This window comes from Rhinatrema bivittatum, chromosome 2, assembly GCF_901001135.1.
Source record: "Rhinatrema bivittatum chromosome 2, aRhiBiv1.1, whole genome shotgun sequence".
NCBI lineage: Eukaryota > Metazoa > Chordata > Amphibia > Gymnophiona > Rhinatrematidae > Rhinatrema > Rhinatrema bivittatum.
Window position 1 is genome coordinate 657,532,035 of NC_042616.1, and position 25,446 is coordinate 657,557,480.

The 25,446-nt window shown below is 41.4% G+C and overlaps 1 protein-coding gene across 2 annotated transcripts in view; it reads right to left on the minus strand.

The window, feature by feature from the left end:
• Positions 1–13,309: 13,309 nt before the first annotated feature.
• Positions 13,310–25,446, minus strand: part of MYBL1 (MYB proto-oncogene like 1) — a 489,278-nt gene continuing 477,141 nt past the window's right edge. For both annotated transcript variants that reach the window (XM_029591403.1, XM_029591402.1), the window contains one exon: positions 13,310–18,693. In XM_029591403.1, coding sequence (XP_029447263.1) covers positions 18,565–18,693 — 129 coding nt within the window. In that variant the 3' untranslated portion in view covers positions 13,310–18,564. The remainder of the gene's footprint in view (positions 18,694–25,446) is intronic.

A 25,446-nucleotide genomic window follows, 5' to 3' on the forward strand; every position in this document is an offset into this window, starting at 1 on the left:
CATCAAGCAAGAAACTGAGGATGGAAGTGCCTGTGCTGTCCGCTGCCATGAGCTCTGTTTCTATGGTGCAGAGGCTGAATAAAGCAGAGTCAGTGGAGGGTGACGTTGGTACTGGCAGTGGAGGGAAAAGGGCAAGGGCAGTACTAGAAACGGAGAAGCCAAAAGCAGCACAGTACTCCTTCCTAAGAAATATCTGCAGCAGGTCCTACAAGAAAGTACTGATTCAAATGAATCATGTGAAGTCTTCAAGAGCTCAGATGATACAGAACAACTAGTAGCTGAGGTGAACATAGGGAGTTTAGTTATTAGTGAGCTATCCTCTCCTGAGCAGGTAGAGGAGGCAGATAACAATACTGCCAGGGAAAAGAGAAACCCCTAGGAAGAGGAGGGTTGGAATGATGCCCCTGGCCTATTGCTTCTTGGTCTACCCTAAACCCCAGCCCCAACACCCAAGCCTGCAGAGAGGGAGAGGAAATCCTGTAAGAAATATGAGGTATGGAGGCACTTTAGAGCAGTGTTTTCCAACCTGTGTGCTATGGCTTCAGACTTGATCAGGTGTGCCACAGAAAAGTCACTACTGCCTGATGCTAAGCTCCAAGCCAGCCTTGCTCTTAGCTCCTTGCTGCAACAAAAGAGGCCAGCAGTGGCTATTAAAAGCATCAGAACTCCTTTCTGAGAACATATGTAATCATGTATGCCTCTTTCGCCTAGCACCTCTTCATCTTCCTCCTCCTGAGCTTCCTTTTCTAGCCTTTGTCCTATCCCCAGGTTGAAAGAGTGTGCACTAAGCACTGGAAGTTACTTACTCTGATGTTGGGAGCAGCAGTAAAGAAGCTTTGGCAGCCATGGCTGCCTGAACCATGACAATATCCCGCTTCTCTTGTACTTGATTATAGAGGGAACTGGTTCATTGTGATGGGCTCATGTGTCTCTCCACCTCCTTTCTTCTTCTCCCTTTGTTTTAAAAGTTGGAAGAGAGACTGGCAGAGCCTACAGTGCTTTCCTAGCTCTTCTTTTGGCCATATGATTCCTCTCCATGTCCACACTGCCTGCTCCATGGAGGTTAGGTGCCACTCAACATTTCTGTTAAAGTAGGCATGCCGTGGGCTTGAAAAGATTGGGAAACATTGCTTTAGAGTAGTGATTCTCAACTGGTGTGTCACAGCTCCCAGTGTCCCACTGCCCTGGTTGTGTTTCCCTTCTTTCTTTTTCCTGCCCTTGCTGGCCAATGGGAAGCCTCCTCCCTTCTTCCTGTCCCCACGGGCCAATCGGAAACCTCCTCCCTTCTTCCTGCCAGTGGGAGTAGGGAGGAAGCCCCCGATTGGCCAGTGGGGCAGGAAGAAGGGGCATCCCATAGTGAAGAAGCCCAATCCCGTGAAGCAAGGCCACCATGGGAGCTCATCTCCGTGGCGGCGAAGAGAAAGCCTGACCCCGCTGAAGCAAGGCCACCATGCAAGCTCATCCCCGTGGCAGTGAAGAAGATACCTGACCCCACTGAAGCAGGGCCACCATGGAAGTTCATCCCTGTGGTGGCGAAGAGGAAGCCTGACCCCGCTGAAGCAATGCCACCATGGGAGTCCATCCCCGTGGCAGTGAAAAAGAAGGCCCCATCTCTGTGGGGAAGGAAGAAGAGGTTTGGTGGTGAAGCCTGGTGCATGCATGTATGAATGGGAGCCTGGGTGTGGGTATGTGTGTGAATGGGAGCCTGGGTGCGTGAGTGAGAGCTTGTGTGTGGTAAAATGGGAGTGAAAGCATTTGTGTGTGATTAAGAACTTGTATGTGAGAGCATGTGTGTGACTGAGACAGACACTGGTCAGGGAGCTGACCGGGGTGTGTGTGTGTGTGTGAGAGAGACAGAGACAGGTTGTGAGCCCTAAGGAAGAGGACCATGAGGACAGAGCTTCATCAGCCACTGCTGCTTCTGGTGTGTGCTTTTGGCCTCCAAGGGAAAGGAGTAGGAGAGTTGCTGGAGAGGGTAAGTAAAGGTAGCTTTTTAAGTTTATTTTTCTTGATTGCCATTTTAAGTATTGGGTATTATGTGATGTCTGCTGTTTTGAAATATTTTATTGATATTTGGACATTTTAAAATAATTTTTATGAGTTTTCAATTGTTGGATGTTATTCTGTTCATCAGCTGTTTTGAGACATTTATTAGTATAGTTTTACAATTATTTCTGTGTGGGAATCTATAGCAGCTTGGCTTGCTCTGTTTTCCTAATAGGAGGTGTATTAGTGTTTAGGGACTGGTTTAATATTTGTAGTGCTGCCTTTTCATAGGGTTGTTACAGGTGTAACTTTGTGTGGATTAGTTTATGCGCATTATTGCAGTTCCTGGGTTTATGTTAGGTGCTATATTTCTCTTTCCATTTCTCCAGGTTTGCACTGCATGCAGAGTGGCTCTTTTGGTTTTCTATTCCAGTTTCTGTCTCCATATTTATAATTTGTAGTCTTTCTGTGCTTGGTGAAGGTCAGTTCTGTGTGTGTGACCAAAGTGAGGTATTTTACTAGCATGTAGGCATTTGTATCAATCTTATTTGTTGTGTTTTCTCAACATGACATGCATTAGTGGTAAATTATTGTCTTTTCATAAGAAGGGCTATTCTGCCTGGTAGTAAAGGGAGTTTGCTTTTATTGAGAATTATCAGAACCAGAATATCTTTTTGTATGGTGAGTTAAATGGGTAATGCCCTAGTTCTACTCTGCACCCTTTGTAGGGGGTCAAGGGTGTTCCTTAGGATGCAGAATGTATGTTTACATTTAGGCCCATGACGGTCACATGTTTAGTGTGTCATACGCATGTGAGAACCATCTGTCAGGTGTGTCCCAGCTGAAAAAAGTTTGAGAACCACTGCTTTAGAGAAATGGAGGACTCATGTTTTGCACAGTGCATTCTCTGTTGTAAGTCCATCAGTACAGTATAGGAATTGGGGCACCTTACACTAGCAAGTATCATCATAGAGAACATCAGATAGCATGTTCTTCAGGGAAAGGTGTCGGTACTAGATTGGAGAACCCATTTGCCAGTCAAAGAAGCAATAGCAGGAGTAGAAAAGAGCTAGAACAGGGGAAGTCAGATTCAGCGGTGGCTAAGGCCAGAGGGATGCTTGGCTGCATAGAGAGCATAACCAGCAGGAAAAAGATTATAATGCCCTTGTACAGGTCTTTTGTGAAGCCTCACCTGGAGTTCTGGAGGCCGTATGTCAAAAAGGATAGACACAGGATGGAAGCAGTCCAGAGAAAGGCAACCAAAATGGTGGGGGGTCTGCATCAAAAGCCATATGGGATGAGACTATAGGACCTGAATATGTATACCCTGGAGGAGAGGAGAGACAGGGGAGATATTATACAAACTTTTAAATACCTGAAAAAGTTAACAAGGCCCAGGAATCAACCCTTTTCCAAAAGAAAACTGTAGAACTAGGGATCATGATACGAAACTCCGAGGGGGTAGACTCAGGAACAACATGAGGAAATATTGCTTCACAGAAAGGATTGTGGATGCATGGAATTCTTCTCCCAGAAGAAATTGTGAGGACAAGAACAGTAATGGAATCCAAAAGGGTATGAGATAAACACAGAGGATGCCTTGTGGCTAAAGGATGGAAATGAAGAAAAGAGGTAACCTGAACAGAGTGGCAGTTACTATCCATTACAGAGCACTGAGAGGAGAGGATCACCTTGCTGGTGGCTGAAAAGAATCAGTAAGTTTTTTGCTTGGGACTTATGTTCCGTTTCATAGTGATGTACCGCCACATTTATTCGCATAGTCTTATTTACTCATCTTGCTACTCTATTACATTAATTGTCTGAAATGTAATTACATTAATTGTCTGAAATGTAAATATTGCTCTGTTCTTTCTCTCCCCTCTTCCAGTTCCAAGTTAATTTTTCCCCGTTTTATTGTAACTTTCTCACATCCTTTTTCTGATTCCCTGTATTTAAAAGTTCAAGGTTCTTATTGAGAATATTGTTTATTACGCTACGTTATGCTTTCACACTTTGTTAATTGTAAACCGGGTTGATGTGATGCCTGTCATGAAACTCGGTATAACAAAAACATTAAATAAATAAATTGTCATTTTTAAAAGTATTGGGGCAAAGTTAACTATTTGGGAATATTATTTAGTGTGTTTGTGCTTTTAATAATCAATAAAGCAGTGAATAAACAAGTTAGACTGTATTTTTAAATAGTCGGTCAATAAGGCAGCTAGTAAGCAGTAGGTAGTGTGTTTATTTTTAAAAGTCTGTAAGGCAGCTAGTAAGCAGAACTGAGTGTTTGTATTTAAAAAAAACAAAACACACACAAAAACCCCCCCACAAAAAAAGTAGCCAGAAGCTAGAAATAAGCTAGGAGCAGTGTATACCTAAGTAAAAAGGTTGAAATGTTCAGTTCAGTTACTCACCTTGGAAAGGTGTTGAGGTAGTGTGATTTGGTTTGAATAGGTACCAACATTTGTTAATCAAGAGAGCAGTGAGTCACTCTGGCTGACTAACTGAAGTTAGACTGATTGTGCAAGGTGATGCATATAGGGAAAAATAACCCTTGCTATAGTTACACAATTTTGGTTCCATATTAGGTGCTACTACCCAAGAAAGAGATCTAGGCGTCATAGTGGATAACACATTGAAATCGTCGGTTCAGTGTGCTGCGGCAGTCAAAAAAGCAAACACAATGGGGCGGATTTTAAAAGCCCTGCTCACATAAATCCGCCCAGATTTACGCGAGCAGGGCCTTGTGAGCTGGTGCGCCTATTTTCGATAGGCCGCCGGCGCGCGCAGATCCCCGGGACTCGTGTAAGTCCCGGGGTTTTCAGTCGGGGCGTGTCGGGGGCGTGGCCGATCGGCACGGCGTTTTGGAGGCGGGACGCGGCGTTTCGGGGGCGGGCCCGGGGGCGTGGTTTCGGGCTGGGGCAGTCCGGGGGTGTGGCCGCGCCCTCCGGAACCGTCCCCGGGTTGCGTCTCGGCTCGCCAGCCTCCGGGAGGCGTAAATCCCCGGACAAAGGTAGGGGGGGGGGTTTAGATAGGGCCGGGGGGGTGGGTTAGGTAGAGGAAGGGAGGGGAAGGTGAGGGGAGGGCGAAAGAGAGAGAGGGAACGGAGGCAGGCTGCGCGGCTCAGTGCGCGCCGGCTGCCCAAAATCGGCAGCCTTGTGCGCGCCGATCCTGGATTTTAGCGGCTACGCGCGTATCTACTAAAATCCAGCGTACTTTTGTTTGCGACTGGTGCGCCAACAAAAGTACGCGAACGCGCATTTTTTAAAAATCTACCCCAATGTTGGGAATTATTAGAAAGGGAATGGTGAATAAAACGGAAAATGTCATAATGCCTCTGTAATCGCTCCATGGTGAGACCGCACCTTGAATACTGTGTACAATTCTGGTCGCCGCATCTCAAAAAAGATATAATTGCGATGGAGAAGGTACAGAGAAGGGCTACCAAAATAAGGGGAATGGAACAGCTCCCCTATGAGGAAAGACTAAAGAGGTTAGGACTTCTTAGCTTGGAGAAGAGACGGATGAGGGGGGATATGATAGAGGTGTTTAAAATCATGAGAGGTCTAGAACAGGTAGATGTGAATCGGTTATTTACTCTTTCAGATAATAGAAAGACTAGTGGGCACTCCATGAAGTTAGCATGTGGCACATTTAAAGCTAATTGGAGAAAGTTCTTTTTCACTCAACGCACAATTAAACTCTGGAATTTGTTGCCAGAAGATGTGGTTAGTGCAGTTAGTATAGCTGAATTTAAAAAAGGATTGGATAAGTTCTTGGAGGAGAAGTCCATTACCTGCTATTAATTAAGTTGACTTAGATAATAATAACCACCGCTATTACTAGCAACTGTAACATGGAATAGACTTAGTTTATGGGGTACTTGCCAGGTTCTTATGTCCTGGATTGGCCACTGTTGGAAACAGGATGCTGGGCTTGATGGACTCTTGGTCTGACCCAGTATGGTATGTTCTTAAGGCATGGGGGTAACCTGCTCAGAGTGGCAGTTACTACCCTTAAAGAAAAAAACAACAACAACAAAAAACTTTGCTGGGCAGACTGAATGGATCACTTGGGTCTTTTTTTTTTGCTGACATTTACTATGTTACTAATCCAATTCCCCAGACTCTTCCTCCAGTGAGGTGACAGAAAAGCAGCCTCCAATCCAGAGTCAGCAGCAAGCCACCATAGAGCAGAAGGGGTGTGTCACCATGTTACTGCTCACTGTCCTGTAGTAGAAGGCAGGTAGTATTAAAGGAGGTCACACATTCAACTGGGGGAAATGATTGTCCTGGATGACCAGCACATGGAATTTAAGTGGCTGCTGCGGCTGTTAGCCCCCAATTACAAAGTGCCCTCCCAGACTATATTCAGCAGGCATGCTATCCCTCACCTGTTCATTCCATGCATGCTCACAGGCAGGCGTAGAAGACTGTCTAGTAAATGTAACAGATAATCTGTTTGCTCAGTTCTTTGACAATACAAATGCTTTGATTAGGAAGGAACCTGTTCAGGAAAAATTGCATTTGAAGTCCAGCATGTTGGTGAGGGAGGGGATTGTAAATCTATTTCCGCTAATCAGCTGTTCAAATTTAGCTTCTTTAAAATGGTAAGAACATAAGAACATAAGAAAATGCCATACTGGGTCAGACCAAGGGTCCATCAAGCCCAGCATCCTGTTTCCAAAAGTGGCCAATCCAGGCCATAAGAACCTGGCAAGTACCCAAAAACTATTCCATGTTACCATTGCTAATGGCAGTGGCTATTCTCTAAGTGAACTTAATAGCAGGTAATGGACTTCTCCTCCAAGAACTTATCCAATCCTTTTTTAAACACAGCTATACTAACTGCACTAACCACATCCTCTGGCAACTAATTCCAGAGTTTAATTGTGCGTTGAGTAAAAAAGATTGTGTTTCAGGCTGGGATAGAAGTGCACATATTTGTGCTCCTACTTTTAAGTAGTTACACGAAAAACATTCACATATCTTTCTTTAGGATTTGTTGGTTTTTATGTGCACAAGTGAGCATATTTTAAAGCATGCACGTGTGTAGGAAATATTCAGTTTGCCCAGTCTCTCTGGTTCTTCAGCCTTTACTCCTCCCAGTTTACCCACACCTTTCACCCAGTCAGTTTTTGGTTATAAAAAGTTTTATTCTTACACCTGAAAAAGAGCAGAAGTAAATATGTGAAAGTAAGAGCCCAATGTGCGCTGTATTCACCGGTTTTAAAATCGGGATTTATGCACATAAATGTTGGCCCTGTTCTAGAACACCCCTGACCTGCCATTTTTATGTGCGTACTTTGTCTCTTTTAAAATGTGTCGTTCGCACTCGGCCCATGTACTCTCGTATATGGGCCTTTTTACGCATTCAATTCTTTTAAAATTTACCTCTTATCTAGCTAATTTGCAACTTATTTAGCTGCGTAGCACCTTTCCTGCTACTTAGACAGACAAATTTGAACTTATTCAGATAAGCAGTGGCACATATCTAGCTATATTCTGATTTATCTGGCTAAGAAATGGCAGGCCTACATATGGGCCGACACAGTAAAAATCGCGGGAGAGCGCCCGCTCTCCTGTGCGCGCAATTTAGTAAGTTAATTTATTTAAAATAGGGCCCGCGGTAAAAAGAGGCGCTAGGGACACTAGCGCATCCCTAGCGCCTCTTTTTGGACAGGAGCGGTGGCTGTCAGCGAGTTTGACAGCCGACGCTCAATTTTGCCGGCAAAATTGAACGTCCGGTTTTCAACCCACGAGCCACAGACCCATTTTAAAATTTTTTATTTTTTTTATTTTTAACTTTTTTTAAACTTTTAGGACCTCCAACTTAATATCGCCATGATATTAAGTCGGAGGGTGCACAGAAAAGCAGTTTTTACTGCTTTTCTGTGCACTTCCCTGCCGCCGGCAGAAATTAACACCTACCTTTGGGTAGGCGCTAATTTCTTAAAGTAAAATGTGCGGCTTGGCTGCACATTTTACTTTCTGTATCGCGCGGGAATGACTAATAGGGCCATCAACATGCATTTGCATGTTGTGGGCGCTATTAATCTCGGGGAGGGGGTTGGACGCGCATTTTTGACGCGCTATTAACCATTACTGAATAAGGGGTTAAGCTAGCGCGTCGAAAACGTTCGTCCAAATGCTCCACCGGAGCTCACTGTACTGTATCGGCCTGATAGCTGGATAAGTCTGAAAAAGTACTTCTTGTCTGCCTAAGTAGAGCTTTTCAGATTTATCTGGCTGTGTGCCACTAGTTAGCCAGATAAATCTGAACTTGCATGGCTCATGGTTTAGACATATGCGAGCATTTGTGCACACATATGTTCTCATTTTATAATCTTTCCACACTGGTCATAAAATACCGTAGCAACTTTGCTTGCATTCATATATACATTTAAATGGGTGGAGATGAGCAATTTTGAATCCCAATAGACCTCTTAGGGTCTATTGGGATTCACAATGCTTATCAGTCACAACAATGACTCTCCACCAGGCCTTATATTATCCCCATTACTCTTTAATCTGTATTACATTCCTTTAGCTGCTCTAACCGAAGAATTTCAGATAGATTGCTATTTGCTGATGATATTCAGCTTATAGTATATATTGATTTGTACCAAGGCACATAGATTTCTAAATGAAACCTCTGCCTCAAAACTGTTGAAAATTGGCTGGTGTCATCCCGGCTCAAATTGAATTCTCAGAAATCTGAGGCACTGTGAGTTAGTAGAAAAGGTAGGCTCCCTTTCAGTTCTTCCAGAGCTGAGTGGTATCATATTGATATGTAGTTAAAACCTCTTTTTGCTATCTCACCAGATTCAGCAACTATGTACTGGTGCCGAGTACATTTCAGTATTATTGGATATTTCCATTGCATTTGAAACCATGTATCATAGCAAATTATTGTCCTGTTTAAAGTCCTTAGGATTATTGGGTAATGTCTTTAATTGATTTGCTTCATTTTTATTAAATAGAACCCAGGAGATTAGGCTTGGGAATTGTAATTCTGTAATATTATGACAAGTAAGGTTCCTCAGGGTTCAGCCCTGTAAGCATCTCTCTAACATTTATCTTGCCCTCATTTGTAAACTGTTGGCCTCTCTTAGCATCAATTATTGGATCTACACTACATACAGTTATTTGTACAGTATTCACCTCCTGGTCAAATACTTTTTAAATGGTTTCATTATGCTTATGGACACTAAACCAATGGTTATTTCACAACAAACTAGCATTGAATGTCGCAAAGACAAAAATTATTGTGCTGAGCAAATTCCTGCTGTTTTTTGATAGAGCATTCCAGTATTCCAATAAGTATGTAATCTAGAAGTTATTCTTGACTCAAAACTGCCATTACTAATGCACATTAAGATGGTGGTTAAATCCACTTTCTATATGCGTCACACGCTGAGGAGGCATTGCTATTCCTAGAACCTTATGATTTTGGATTTGTTTACAAGCACTTATATAGTCCATGCTGGACTAAAATAATGTCCTATACAACGGGCTACCAGCAACTGTATTGCATCTGCTGCAATTGATTTAAAATGGTGCAGCTCACATATTAACAGAGTCTTCTCTGTGCAATCACATAACCCCTCTTTTGTCATTATTACATTGGTTACCAATTAAATGGAGGATTCTTTATAAACTAGCCTCAATACATAGCATGATTCATGATGATGCTGATTGTTGGGTTAATACCATATTAAAAATTTATAAATTGTTGCACTCACTAAGGTCCGAAGAGAAGTATTTGTTGGAAATTCCTACTATAAAATCAGCACAACTAAATGTGACAAGAGACAGGGCCTTCTCAGTTGTTAGCTCACTTTACTGGAATGCTCTACCAGATTCAATCCGGACAACTGAATGTCATGGTTCTTTTAAAAAGGTCCTAAAAAGTCATTTGTTTAAACAGGCATATTCTTAATGGAGAGGGCAGTAATCAATAACTAAGCGGCACAAGACATATTAGAAGCTTGTTGGTGCTATTTGGGCTTATGTCTCCTGCTGATATATTGTTGGGGTTCCCTGAAGATAGATGCTTAAAGCCAACAGCTATAGAGAGATACGCTTTTTATTTAAATGGTATAGACAAATATAAATCTTGCACACTAATAAAAAGGTACCTTATAAAGAGACAGAATGCCATGAAAGGCAAGAACATATACTGCCTCTTGAATGATTTACTGATAGCAAAGCATTATATAGAATTTACAGTTGTATATTTCCAACCTTTAAATTAGATTTCATAATTGTCAAAATTTCTATGCTTGGCTTTCTATTATAAACAAATAATCTGAATGGCTGTATGGTAATTTGCTCTCATTCTCCAACTTAATCATCTTGTGTGTAAATGTTTTCTTGGACTTTTGCAGCATTGGCAGCCTTGTGTCTTTTCTAAGAATTACATAGAATGTCAACTGGCCTTCTCCTTGGTTCTAGATATGTTTCTATGACCCTGTAGTTCAGTTCTTTATTTTTATCTAGCTTATAGTGTCCAACTGCCTAGAAAAGCAAATACAAAGTTGGAATACAAATATCATGTTACAATGTTATACTTGTTAAAGGCTGCCTATGATCAAAAATAAAAAAAACTTAGAACAGGAATAATGACTTCTTGTGTGACATGCCAAAAAATATTTTACTGAGATTAAGGGCCTATGAGCACCCACATCAGTATGTTACTATGCTTCTTGTTTGATTTTTTTTTATGTACTTTGCCTTATGTAAACTGCCATTCATTGTGATGAGTGTAGAATATAAATTAATAAATCTAAATCTATGCCCTCTGCTTGAAAGGAGGAATCAGCCACTCTTTTTAATGCCTTGTATTGTTTCATTGAACTCTGATGGAGGTCATAATGGAATTGCAGGATATCAAATATAAATAAATAAAAAATAGGGAGAGGAACAGCCAACAGGAAAGGGGAAGTGATATTGGCTCTGTATAAATCTCTAGTAAAGAAGTCATTAATAAACTGTGAATAATTCTGGAGACACTTTCAAAAGAATATAAAGCAAATAGATAGGGTCATTCATCAAAATGCATTAGGCCGTTATTGCGGGTATTAACACCCTAATGCCTGTGATAACAGCTTAATGAATGAATCATATCGTGAAATGTAAATACAACATTTTTTAATCAAAGAGGAGGAGTTTGGGTGGTGTTTATGAAAATGAGGGGTATAAACACTATGGGGTAGATTTTAAAAGCCCTGTGCGCCGGCGCGCACAAAGCCCCGTTACGTAAGTCCCGGGGCTTCGTAAAATGGGCAGGAGGGGGCGTGTCGGCGGGCCGGGGGTGTGTCTGGGGGGCATGTCCAGGGTCAGGGGGCGGTCCAGGGTGGGTCCAGGGGCGGGCCGGGAGGGCGATCCCGAGTTCCCCAGCACTGCGGCCTGTGTCGGGGGATGCCGAGGCGGCAGGCGTAACTTGCACAACAAAGGTAGGGGGGGATTTAGGTAGGGCTGGGGGGGTGGGTTAGATAGGGAAAGGGAAGATGGGGGGACTTGGAAGGAAAGTTCCCTCCGAGGCAGGCTGCACGGTTCGGCACGCGCAGGCTGCCGATTTTGCGCAGCCTTGCACGCGCCGACCCCGGATTTTATAAGATACGCATGGCTACGCACGTATCTTATAAAATCCGGCATACTTTTGTTTGCGCCAGTTGCGCATACTTTTTAAAGATCTACCTCTATGTGTGATAGCGTAATGCATGTTTTTAATGCCAGAAATAACTACATCTTTTTTCCAGGCATTAAGCTGTGAAATATGCCTGAAACGGAATTTGCAATAAATTTTGCAAATTCCGTTTTGGGAATTTTCGGAAAAGGAGAAGGAGAATGGAGTGGAGCGGGAGAACCTCTGGTGTGGCACACATATTTGTCATCTATTTATACCACTATAGGAAGGTCATCTAGTAACTCGAGGTGAGGTTTTGGTGGTGGACTAGAGTTTTGAGGCCAGTTTTACATGCAGTCAGAAGTACAAACAGCACAGTACACATCAGTGAAGACTGGATGTGATTTGGAATGAGGAAAGAAACACAAACATGAGATTTCCACAATCTTCTCTCATCCTAGCTTGATAATACCCAGGTAGAGATGCATCAAGATAGAGCAAGAGAACATTGTACAAATCTCATCTTTGCGTATCTTTCCTTACTCCAAAACATAAAACCTTCACTGATGTGTACTGTGCTGATCATACGTCTGCCAGTACAAGTAAAACTGGCCCCAAAACCCTAGTCCACCACCAAAACATCACCTCGAATTACTAGATAATCCCTCCTATAGTGGGTATAAATAGTTGACTACTATGAGAGCCTTATAAAGAGGTTCTCTCTCCTGCCCCATCCCCACTCGAGCAGCTTAAAACAAGGAAATGCCTTTCTGGGCACTTCTCAGCTTGCAAAGTGGAAATATTGTGGGTGCAATAAATGTAACACGTGTTGTGGTAAAATACCTATGTGAAATGCTAAAATAGTGCACATTGTGGTAAATGAAAAATTACCTTAACCACACCCTTTTTTTTTTTTTTTTTTTAAATCGTGGGCACTATTCATGCGAAATTTTTAGCATTTTGATGAATCTAGGCCAGAGTTTGAAAACTACTTTAGTAGCTGCTCTATGAACAATCATATAGATACAGATAAAGATTTAAACAGAAAAAGAAAGAAAGGGAAGATGTGATAGAGATATTTAAATATCACCAAGGATTAAATACATAGGAGACATCTCTTTTCAACAGAAGAGGACTGTGATGCATAGAACAGCTTCCGTGTGAAGGTGGTAGAGATGAGAACAGCATCAGAATTCAAGAAAACATGGAAGAAGCACAGAAGAATTCTGAGGGTAAGGAAGGGACTATAAAGCTAAGCTGGAGATGTGGATGGACCATATAGTCTTTATCTGCCATCATGTTCTCTATTTACCTAATAACCCTGACTTCTGCCTGTTCTTATCTTTTATTTTTCTCAGTCCTCTGCATTTGTTTTATTTTTATCCATTTTTAAATGATTTTAGGAATGATTTTATTGTTCATATTATGCTGTAGGTATTCTGTCTTATGACCATATTATTTCATTCTATTTTTTAAATTTTATATTGTATTATTACTTATTGTTCCTCACCTTGTACACATTCATAGAAAAGTGAGAAATGCATTGTAATAAATAATTTACATAACTTTTTTTCATTCCTAATAGTAAGGGTACTTTTTTAAGCTTTCGAAGTAGTATCTGTGCATTAAAAAAAGTTCAAACTAGAAACCTTATGGAGCTTTACACAAGCATTTTATTGAAGGACATTTGTTGAAAGAGTATGGAATTTTATAAAAGTATAACAAATGATAAAACAGTAAGATTAGCTTTCTAAGAATGGCAGAAAACCACAACAAACTGATTATCAAAATGATACACAAGATCTTACATCATACAATACACAAATACTAAAGTCAGCTTGTGCTTGTAGAAAAGCATTCGACATATGTTTATGTAGTCAGACTTGTATGCAAGATTCTCTTATACAAAAAAAAGTCACCAGCATAAACAGAACTAAGCCTATAGTATTCACTATACATTTATGTCAAAAGCTTAGAAACAAAATATTTAATACATGAAATCAGTTTCCATGCATACTTAGCTGGCACATATACAGTATGTATAATCTACAGCATCTTAAAACAAGTAGGTTGAAAAAAATACATTAAAAAGGTGACTTAAAGATGTGCTTAACTGACATGTTGTAAAGTTTAAAACTTCACACAAAAGCTACAACTACTTGGGAAACAAGTAATACCAATTCATTGTGTATGATGCTAAAATTGTTTGGATGGGACAAAATTTGATTAAAAGATTAACTTTAGTGATACTTGGCAATAATTGTGGATGTTCTATATTCAAAATAGTAGAATGGTTTATTTGTTCCATTAAAAGATTTATTCCATTAAAAGAAAACCATCCGTTTGTATACGGAGCATTTCTTCAAACGTACATGCAACACATAGTGGATTTTGAAAAGATGGAGTGGTTGAAACAGGAAAAGATTCAATATCAAAAATATAAAGCTATGCATATATGAGAATACAATACACACGCTCCAAACATTTGTTTCTCTGAAACACAATGCATGATGAATGCTCAAAACACTGTTCTTTAAAGCCCTGCAGAGCCCAACAAGGGAGCAACAGATACTTGCAATGTCTTACTCAAAAGCTCAGAAAGGACCTTAAGAGAGAGCTGTCAGCTGCATAGCTCTGCAGAGAGAGTAACTGAATTTCTGATAGTTTCCTTTTCTTATCCCTTCTATCATTTTGTCTCCTACCACTTCTCCAGGATGACTGCCTGCCCAATGCACAGTTAGATCCTCTTGCTAGCTGAATTCTAGAGAACCTTCTGCAGAAACTAAACTCTCTTAATGCTACTCCTCAGCTACAAGAGTCCATCTCTGCAATTCTCCAGCTTCTCTGGAGCAACCAGATTAGAAAGTGTCAGAAATTGCATCTCCCATACACTACATAAATTTGTCTGATGCCACTGTGTGAGATATGATCTCTGATGTTTTCAAAAAGGGCTGCTCATGGACAGAGGGGAGGGAAGGGTAGCTTAAAGATATGTAAAAACATTAAAATGTTGCATAGTGTTTCAGAAATACTGCATAGTACACACGGTATGATTTTCTTTTAAGCTACTATTCTTATGATTTAGCTGGTTTTAAAGAAGAGCTATAATGCCTTAAATTAAGATGTAATACCCTAACATGGAAGAGGATTAAGCTGAGTTCTATTTGCTAATATCCAAAATCCTGTATAAAAAAAAGTTTATCCAGCCATAAATAGTGGTATTAATCTTTGGATTAGTGATAAAATTTCAAGTGTTTTGAACTGCAGTACTGGTAATTTTAAGGTATTTTAGCTGGTAGTTAAGTAAACAATTATGACACCTTTTCCTTTTTTTATGATTTTTAAAAATATTTTTGAACAAATATTTGTATTTAAAATGTATTAATGTCCCTGCTTCTTAGCCTCCTCGCACCGTGTTTACTCAGAGTCCCTTACAGGCATCACATTGCTAAATAAGCATGAGCACAACAAAAACAGCTGCAGCGAGGACTCAGGGAAGAGGATTTTTACAAATAGGGGCATGGTTATAAAAGATGCATAGCTGTTATTAAAGAAAATTTTGGATAAACATATTACCAGCACAGAAAATGATAATGATCTGGGGCTAACACAAGAGAAAGCAAAACCAAGAAACAAATGTGATGAATTTCTGGAGAATCTAGCCAGTACTGCTGCTTAAAATATCTTGAAATAATTTGATTTTAAATTACACTATGAGGGATTTCTTCCCTCCCTCCCCTCTTCCCTGCACACACATGGTATTTGGTTAATGCTATAGTCATTCAGCTACAAACTTCATGGTAAAGATTGATCCCAGTTAGTTAACTCGATAACCTGCCATCATTTGTGTGTTCAACTTCACACACAGTGCATAAGACGCTCTCTCTTTCCATCTCTCAGTAGCAGCAAGCCGATTCTGCTGTCATCTATAGCAGCACATCTCAGGCGTGGAAAGGAAGAACATCAGACTTATACATAAATGACAGTACAGACTTCCATTTACCTGTCAGTATTTAAGATGACAAGTGTACCAATATACTCTGTAATTTGTTAACATGAAATCTGTTTCTTAAAAGCACAACCAAGACATTCCTTCAAAACAAAATAAGTGCAAATACCTAAGACTAGGCAACTGAAGCAACTGTCATAACCTGCAGAGAAATGCAGAAAAAAAAAAGAGTCTTCCAAAAGACAAAGATTTTAATAAATAAAGAATATACTTTTTCTCTAGAAATAGTTTTGAAAGTAAATTTAATGGTAAGACATCTACGTGCACATACAATGTTCAGGGCCAAGGTGCTAAGAGCTTTATCATTTACATGTTTTGCTTTTCTTTAACCCAATGGTTCCCGATAAACAGACAATTCTCTGGAATTCTCAGAAGTGCTTGGGCTCCCCAAAGGCTTAAAATAGAGATGCTTTCCTAAAGAGGAATGCAGACATGACCAACTAGCATTTACACCTGACAGGCAACTTATAGGATCCAAGCTATGTATAAAGTTTAAAAATTACAAGTCTTTGTCATACTTGTAGCACAGGAGGATTTAGATATGCATAAGAGTAACATGATTTAGTGTCTAGTGCAATATTCATGCAGCTGTAACATACCAATTAGTATTCATCTCAGGTAAGAATTTACTGCTTTTCCATACATCACTACTAAAAACTTGTCCTTTACCATTTGGGTACCCGATTCACATGAGATTTATTCCCAGAAGATGCATTAAGCAACAGCGAGTGCCTTCTGTGTTCATATGGCACTTCTAGTCAGTTCAATATTGCTTCCTGGATTGGAATCTATGGATTTGGTTCCATAGGCATAGAATGGGAGAAACACTTTACTGAATAGGGTCCTTAGCTGTTAAAACAGAAAACAACACTGGCTTCTAAATACCCTGCATCCCTACATATATTTATGTATAAATATCTACACTTAAGCTTAAAATAGAAATAAATTATAAAAACAATCAGACTTCTTTCCAATTTACAAGGTTACCCTGCGCCTACATACTGTACAATACATTCAACAATGGTCTCAGCTGGTTCGAAATTAATGAAGAAATACTGATACTTTACTAAGAATGAAAAACTTAATTCAGCCTTTTGACTATCGTTTTCTCTAGTACCGTTCACAAATAAATATATTTAACACTGTAGTATTTTACCGAGCATACCAAAAACCTGTAGTGCAACTTTCTAATCTTCCTTCCAATACCTCCCCAATGTGGTTTTTTTTTTTTTTTTACATAAAATAAAATGCTACCTAAGCAACTGAGCAATTTAAGCAGAAGTGCTTTTCTGTAGACATGCATTCAATGCAGTCGCGCTATATAGTTTCAAAAGTAGTACCTGTAAACCTACAAAACATCAAAAATGCAGCATCAAGAAATTACTATTTTATAATGAATAAAGTTCTATGAAAAATTGTCTAATAAAAATATGCTTTGTAAACCTGCTCCCACACTCTATTTTACTTTTTGCCATGTTTTCTTCAAAAGTATTGCAGGGATTATTCATGCTATCCCTTTACATTCAAGGCAAACTATCTTCTCTCTATCAATGAGGGAAATAATGTTTTAAAAATGTATGCATCACCAACCACCAGTTTTTGGGTTATATATATTTTGTCTATTTGTCAACTCATTAGTGCTGAATTCAGATCCAATGTCCACTGGCTCTAGGGCTGTTCTCTTTATTATCCATTGTTTCTCTTCCTGAACTCCACTCTATCGAATCCAATGTACCGTGCAGACTCTGGCATCACCGGCTGGATCAACAGGAAGATGAGGCTAACTATGAAAGAGCAAGCTTTTTGGAAACAAAATCAGCTATCCATCAGCAACCAGGAGAAATAAACAAATGTACCCAACTAAGAATTATGCTTTCAAACTATTTTATAGTTTGCCTAAATGGTGACTGCTTTATTTCATTTTCATGGGAAGTCACGCAATCCTCTTTCACTCCAACACCTCAATTTACTTCTCTGCAGGATTTGCATCACTTTGGGATTTCTTTGCTATACTAATCGTATATGGTGCTGATAGAGTATGCAGCGCTGTACAAGGAAATAGAAAAGTCCATCATCGCCTGTATCCTTGTATTAATACAAGCAACGTGGGTACAATATTTAAAGGCATCCCCTGCCACAAAGAACTTATTTATTATTTAATTTCAAAAGTCACATTTCACCAAAGTGATCTGAACTCTAGCAGCACAGTTTTATTTGGTCCTAGGATGACTGAGATCCCTTAGGGTTTTGTAGAATTATGTGAACAAAATGCAAAAAAAAAAAAAAAAAATTACCAAGTAAAAAATGTAGTCAGAATTTGAAGATAAAGCCACTTCAATCGTTTTCTCCTTGGCTGATTTTTCACTCTGTTTCCATAATTTTCAAAGGTGTTAAGCACATGGACCTGGCACGACCACCTCCAAGCATTTAGGGATACAAATGGATGCTATTTCACCTGGGCTGAGTCAGCCTTGATTTAACTTGTTGTTAGTTGTGCTGTTCTTCCAGAAATTGGAATTTCATGTACATAAAATCAATGGGCTAAATTCAAGACTGGCTCAGCGTGTCCAGATGACTCAAAGTAAGCTGGTTACAATGCTAGCATCATGGAGATGACAAAAAATTACAAAGCAAATTGTGCTACTTGAGACTTCACTTCCACAATATGTCCCTTTGGAAATTAAATTGCCAAAAGGAACCAGACAATAATTAGGTGGAATGAAGACGAGGGAAATTAGGAGCTATAATTCACCTGGTTGGAGAGAAAGGCAGATTATGTGCTCTGCCCATTAAATTCCCTTTGTATGGTTGTCTCCTAACACAAATCAATTATTTACAGGAAGTCCGTGGTAATACAGGTTTACAATCAACCTTTCTAGTGCAGGGTAGGATAGCAGTGAGTCACAAAGAATTCTTACTGGTTGTAAAGATAAATATTACAATATTAGAGCTCTTGAAATATTGCTGGTGGCTGTATATGTGCTGAGATATTTTCTTGCTTGCTCAGTCATGATCAGTTGATCTTCTGTCTTTCCATAGACCACAGTTTCCCACTCACCATGTGACTGTAAGAAGATAAAAATGATTTTACTATTATTTTACTATCAAAGAACAGCAACACAAATTAAAGTACCTTTTTATTCATATTTTTAATAAATTATATTTGTTTTGTATATGAATTGTTTGTGCTATTATATTTGACTGTATTTTAACACGGGCAGCCGTTTGTCACTAAAAGAGGAGGGGAGGGGGAGGGAAGACAAAGCAAAATTGCTTACCTTGTAATAGGTGTTATCCCAGGACAGCAGGATGTAGTCCTCACATATGGGTGACGTTACCAATGGAGCCCTAGTGCGGGAAAGTTTTCTGTCAAAGTTTCTAGAAACTTTTGACTGGCACTGTGGTGCCACTGAGCATGCCCAGCATGCTATGATATTCTCTGCCACAGGTGTCTCTCTTCAGTCTCGTATGTAGCAATAAGCCTTGGCAAAAAATAAATAAATAAATAAATAAATAAAAAATAAATAAATAAATATATATATATAAAAAATGTATGAGACCCAACTCCGCAGGGTGGCGGGTGGGTTCTGTGAGGACTACATCCTGCTGTCCTGGGATAACACCTATTACAAGGTAAGCAATTTTGCTTTATCCCAGGACAAGCAGGATGCTAGTCCTCACATATGGGTGATTAGCAAGCTAGAGGCTGAGTCATTTGGGATTGAGGCAACAGTGAAGTATTGCTGTTGAAATGAGTCAGCCGAAGATAATAGGTTGGTTGTGGAAGGAGTTGGGTTTAAACTGGAAACAAGTTCTTTAAGACAGATTGTCCATAGGCTGAATCTTGTCGTCCTTCTTTGTCCAAACAGTAATGAGCTGCAAAGGTATGAAGAGAACTCCATGTTGCTGCTTTACATATGTCAAGGATTGGCACTGAACGATAGTGTGCTACTGAGGTTGACATTGCTCTTACTGAATGTGCCTTTACTCGCCCTTGGAGAGGAAGGCCTGTTTTTTCATAGCAAAACTGTATGCAATCTGCTAGCCAGTTGGACAGAGTATGTTTACCCACTGCTTTACCTGGCTTGTTTGGATCATAAGAAACAAAAAGTTGATTGGATTTCCTATGGACTGCAGTGCGATTTAAGTAGAAAGATAATGCACGCTTACAGTCCAAAGTATGTAAGGCTCGTTCTCCTTGGTGAGAATGAGGCCTTGGAAAGAATGTGGGTAAAACTATGGATTGATTCAAGTGGAATTCCGTAATTACCTTGGGAAGGAATTTTGGATGTGTCCGGAGAACCACTCTGTCATGCAGGAACTTCGTAAAGGGTTCGTACGTGGCAAGTGCTTGTAGCTCACTAACCCTTCTAACTGATGTAATGGCTATGAGGAAGATAGTCTTCCATGTAAGGAATTTGAGATCACAGGAATCTATGGGTTCGAAAGGAGAACGCATAAGTCTTGTTAAAACCAGATTCAGGTCCCATTCTGTGACTGGTGGCCGAATTGGTGGTTTAAGTTGCATTAAACCTCTCATAAACCTACTGACAAGAGGTTGAGTGGAGATTGGTGCATCTCTTATCCTGTCGTGGTAAGCTGAGATTGCACTGAGATGTACTCATACTGACGAAGTCTGGAGGCCAGAGTCTGAAAGATGATATAAAATAGTCTAGTAGGGAAGTAGTGGGACAGGTAAAAGGATTAATATTGTTTTGTCTGCACCACAAAGTAAATCTCTTCCATTTTGAAGAGTAGTTCTTTCTTCTGGAAGGTTTACGTGAAGCTATAAGCACTTGAGATACATTGGTTGAAAGATTAAGTGGTTGTAAAGTCAAGCTTTCAACATCCATGCTGTCAGGGATAGGGATTGAAGGTTGGGATGGCGCAACCGACCCTGATCCTGAGTTATGAGAGTGGGAGCTACTCCCAGACGAATTGGATCTCTGATGGAGAGGTCTAGTAGTGTGGGAAACCATACTTGTCGAGGCCAATATGGGGCTATGAGTATCATGGACCCTTTGTCCTGTTGTAGCTTCACTAGAATTTTGGTTATGAGCGGTATCGGGGGATATGCGTATAGTAGGCCTGAGTTCCAAGGGCGAGCAAAGGCTTCCTTGGCTGGCTGGTTCTTCTGTTTGTGTAGAGAACAGAAGTTGTCCACTTTGTGATTTAGATGTGATGCAAAGAGGTCTATGGTTGGTTGACCCCAGTTTTGAAATATCCTGGTCGCTACTGAGGGATCCAGTGACCATTCGTGCGGTTGGAACTGACGACTGAGTCGATCCGCCACTACATTGTGAATGCCTGCTAGATAAGTGGCCCGGAGAAGTATGGAGTGGTTTAGGGCCCAGGCCCAAATCTGTGCAGCTTCTTGACAAAGGAGATACAAACCTGTACCTCCCTGCTTGTTGATGTACCACATGGCTACTGTGTTGTCCATTTGGATGAGAACAGTCTTGTGTGAAAGGCAGTCCTTGAACGCATGCAGTGTATAACATATAGCTCGAAGCTCCAGGAAATTGATTTGGAAAGTTGCTTCGAGTTTTGTCCAAGTTCCCTGGGTTTGGAGATTGTCTATATGAGCTCCCCAACTCAAGGTGGATGCATCTGTAGTTAACGTTATCTGTGGGACTGGTTGCTGGAAGGGTAGGCCCTTGCGCAAATTGTCCTTGTTTACCCACCAAAGTAGAGAGGAACGTAGCTGGTGGGTTACTTGAATTGGAGAATGCAATGGTTGAATGGCTTGGATCCATTGAGATCTTAAAGTCCATTGAGTTACCCTCATGGCTAGTCTTGCCATAGGAGTGACATGAACTGTGGAGGCCATGTGGCCTAGTAAGGTTAGAAACTGATGAGCTGTTGCTTGCGTCTTTGAGAGAATCGAGTTTGCTAGCAAGGACAATGTTTCTGCTCGATCCTCGGGTAGAAAGGTCCTTGCATAGATGGTGTTCAGTTCTGCTCCTATGAATTGGAGCAGGTGAGACGGTGTGAGATGGGACTTTTGATAATTGATGAGAAATCCCATGGAGTGAAGTAGAGCAATTGTCTTGTTGAGAGAAGTTATTGCTCCTTGTTGAGATTGATTCCTGATGAGCCAGTCGTCTAGGTATGGGAAGACATGAACACCTTGCTTGTGCAAGTGTGCTGCTATTACTGCCAGACATTTTGTGAATACTCTGGGAGCAGAGGCGAGTCCGAATGGCAGTACTCTGTATTGGAAATGTTGATGACCCACCATGAAGCGCAGATACTTGCAGTGAGAAGGGAATATTGGAATGTGAGCATAAGCGTCTTGAAGATCCAGAGAACAAAGCCAGTCTCCTTCTTGCAGAAGTGGGAGCATGGTGCCTAGAGAAACCATCCTGAACTTCTCTTTCTTTGGAAATTTGTTGTGATTTCTGAGGTCGAGGATGGGACGTAGGCCTCCTGTTTTCTTTGGAATGAGGAAGTAACAGGAATAGAATCCTCTGCCCTGCTGATTCCGAGGTACTAATTGGATAGCCTTGGCTCTCAGAAGGGCGGATAATTCTGCTTGTAGATGAGGTAACTGAGATTTTTGCTGTGGGCAGAAACTTGGTGGAGAATCTGGTGGAATGGAGAGAAAATTTAGTTTGTAACCATGGGCGATTATAGAGAGTACCCATTGGTCTGTTATTGTTTGCCAGTGTGTGTAAAAGTGGGATACTCTTCCCCCCACTGGAAGATGTGTTTGATGATTTAAGGGTGTGGCTTGTTCTCTGCTTTGATTCTCAAAATCCCGCCGCTGGGCCTGACTGAGGCGGAGGTTGCATGCGAGGAGCTCTAGGTTGTCTTGTTTGGGAGCGTTGTTGTTGAGGCCTAGTAGATCTACTCCTGGAAGTTTGGGAGTAGTATCGTTGTGGCCTGTAATAGGAACGCCTAGGTTCCCTCCGGGGTAGGCGTCGTTGTGATTGTGTAGAGGTGTCCTGAGGCATTTGGGACAGCTGACGTAATGTTTCAGTGTGGTCCTTTAGCTGTTGGACTGCTTCCTGGACCTTGTCACCAAATAAATTATCTCCCAAACATGGCAGATCCACAAGTTTTTCCTGGACCTCAGGCCTGAGATCAGAGGCCTTGAGCCAGGCATACCTGCGAGCAGTAATCCCAGCAGCTGCAGATCTGGAGGCAGTGTCAAAACTATCATAAGCTGCTCTCACTTCATGTTTTCCTGCTTCAAGGCCTTTGTTCACTATGGCCTGTGCTGGTTCTTGAAAGTGCAGGTAAAAAGTTTATGAATTGTTCCATCTGCTTCCATAAGTCTCTCTGATACTGTGTCATGCATAACTGGTATGCAGAGATTCTGGAATTTAGAATTGCAGCCTGATATACCTTTCTTCCCAAAGAATCGAGGGAACGGTGATCTTTACCTGGAGGAGTTGAAGAGTGAGGACGAATACGTCTTGATTTTTTCTGGGCAGATTCAACTACCACTGAGTTATGTTGTAGTTGTGCCTTTTGGAAACCAGGTGCTGTCTGTACCAGATAAGTGGAATCTACCCGTTTGTTTACTGCTGAAACTGTAGAAGGGTGCTCCCAAATCCGGTGTTGTAGATCTATAAGCACCTCATGAATTGGGATGGCCAAGACTTGTTTGGGTGGATCTACAAATTGCAAGACCTCTAGAGTATGTTGTCTAGTGTCTTGCTCTGTTGCCAATTTAAAAGGGATGGTATCTGCCATGTCCTGAATAAAGTTGGAAAATGACAGGTCTTCTGGTGGGGACCTTTTCCTCGGTTCCGGTGGAGAGGGTTCCGACATGAAGTCCTCATAAGACGTGTTTGACCCATGGCTATCCCAGGAATCCTCATCATCATCCCTATAAGGAGATTTTGTGATGGATTTAGGTGGTAGATGCATTCCTGATGGACCTGGTAATGGGTCATCGATGGAAAGTAATGGAGGTGTCTGTTTCTCTGGTTGCTTCGGTAAAGTGTCGATGACATCTTGATACCATTGCAGTAGACGCTGGAAGAAAGCTAGATCTTGAACTTCTGGCTCTTCCGGTGGTAGCTGTGTCGATGGAATAGCCGCCGGAATCGATGTTGACGTCGAAGGTGGCTGTCTCGGTGTGGAAACAGCCGGAGTCATCGGAATAGACGTCGAAGAGGACGATGGCAGGTGTGCATATATCGATGTTGATGCCGTTATTATTCTGGGTGTCAGCATCGAGTCACCTTTTGTCCTCGGTGTGAAAGTCGACACCGGCATCTGTGGTCCCACCGGCATTGGCAAAGTTGCCGGCATCGATGCTGGTAGCATCGGCATCGACGAGCCCGTCGGAATCAATTGTTGTTCCATGAAAGCCTTTGATACCGCTTGTCTGATGATATCAGACAATTCCGGCATTACAACTGATGGTACCAGAGCAGTTGTAAGCGGTGGCGGAGGCTGAGGTGTAGGATCCAGTGCATGGCCCTGCAGAGGATCAGGAACTGAAGACGGAGGATGAGGCCCAGACGCCGATGTTTCCTCGGTCCGTGGCCGCTTCGCCATCGATGGCTCCTGGGACGCAGTTTCGGGCATCGATGGGCGTCGATGTCGATTCTTGTGTTTTAACTTTTGAGGGTCGATGGATTTCGTCGATGACGATGAAGGTGACGAAGGATCTCCCGACAGCCCCGGGCAAGGTTTTTTAAGTAACAAGCGCTTAGTCGCTCCAGCCGGAGACGACTTCGATGCTGGATAAGGAGATGGGATAAGCTGAAGACGGAACAGATGTTCCATTTTTTCAAGTCGAGCTTTTCGGCCTTTCGGTGTCATCTCGGTGCATTGTGGGCAGTTATTTACCTCATGTTTTTCTCCGAGGCATAGCACACATTCGATGTGCGGATTGGTAATCGACATTTTCCGAGAGCATACAGGACATTTTTTAAAACCTGTAGCCATATTTCTAGTCGACAGCCGTCGAAACAAACGAGAATTTGTGAGAGAAAAATTTCCCTTCAAATGAAGGAAAAATGAGACAGAGGTACTCACCGGCCGGTGAAGAAATTACCCCTCGAGATCTGTGAGAGAGAATATCGCTGACTTATAGTCAAAAAAGTTGTTGAGAAAATCTCAACGGCTCCTATCCCGTGATGCAGCGCGGAAAGACGAAGACTGAAGAGAGACACCTGTGGCAGAGAATATCATAGCATGCTGGGCATGCTCAGTGGCACCACAGTGCCAGTCAAAAGTTTCTAGAAACTTTGACAGAAAACTTTCCCGCACTAGGGCTCCGTTGGTGACATTACCCATATGTGAGGACTAGCATATAGAAACATAGAAACATAGAAATGACGGCAGAAGAAGACCAACCGGTCCATCCAGTCTGCCCAGCAAGCTTCACACATTTGTTCTCATACTTAACTGTTTCTCTTGGCTCTTAGTAACCTTATGTTCTAATTCCCTTTTCACCCCCACCATTAATGTAGAGAGCAGTGCTGGAGCTGCTTCCAAGTGAAATATTAAGTTTGATTAGTTGGGTAAGCGGCAGCATAGCTCTCTGCCATGAAGCAGAGGGCAATGCTGGAAATGTGTGAAGTATCAGTTTTTCTTTTCCCCTGTCATTGAAGCAAGGAGTCATGCCGGACATGCACCGAAAGTGAAGAATGCCTTGAAAGTCACATTAACTATCAAATATTGAAAAGCCTAATAATTGGTAATACCTATAAGCCCATGAACCCATCCCTGTTTTTTTTCTTTTTTTCTTTTCTTTTTTTAATTGGGAGATGGATGCCCTTCATCCTTCTACTCTGTGAAGTCCTGCTTGTCCTGGGATAACACACACACACAGATTCCAAAGTACCATAGAGACC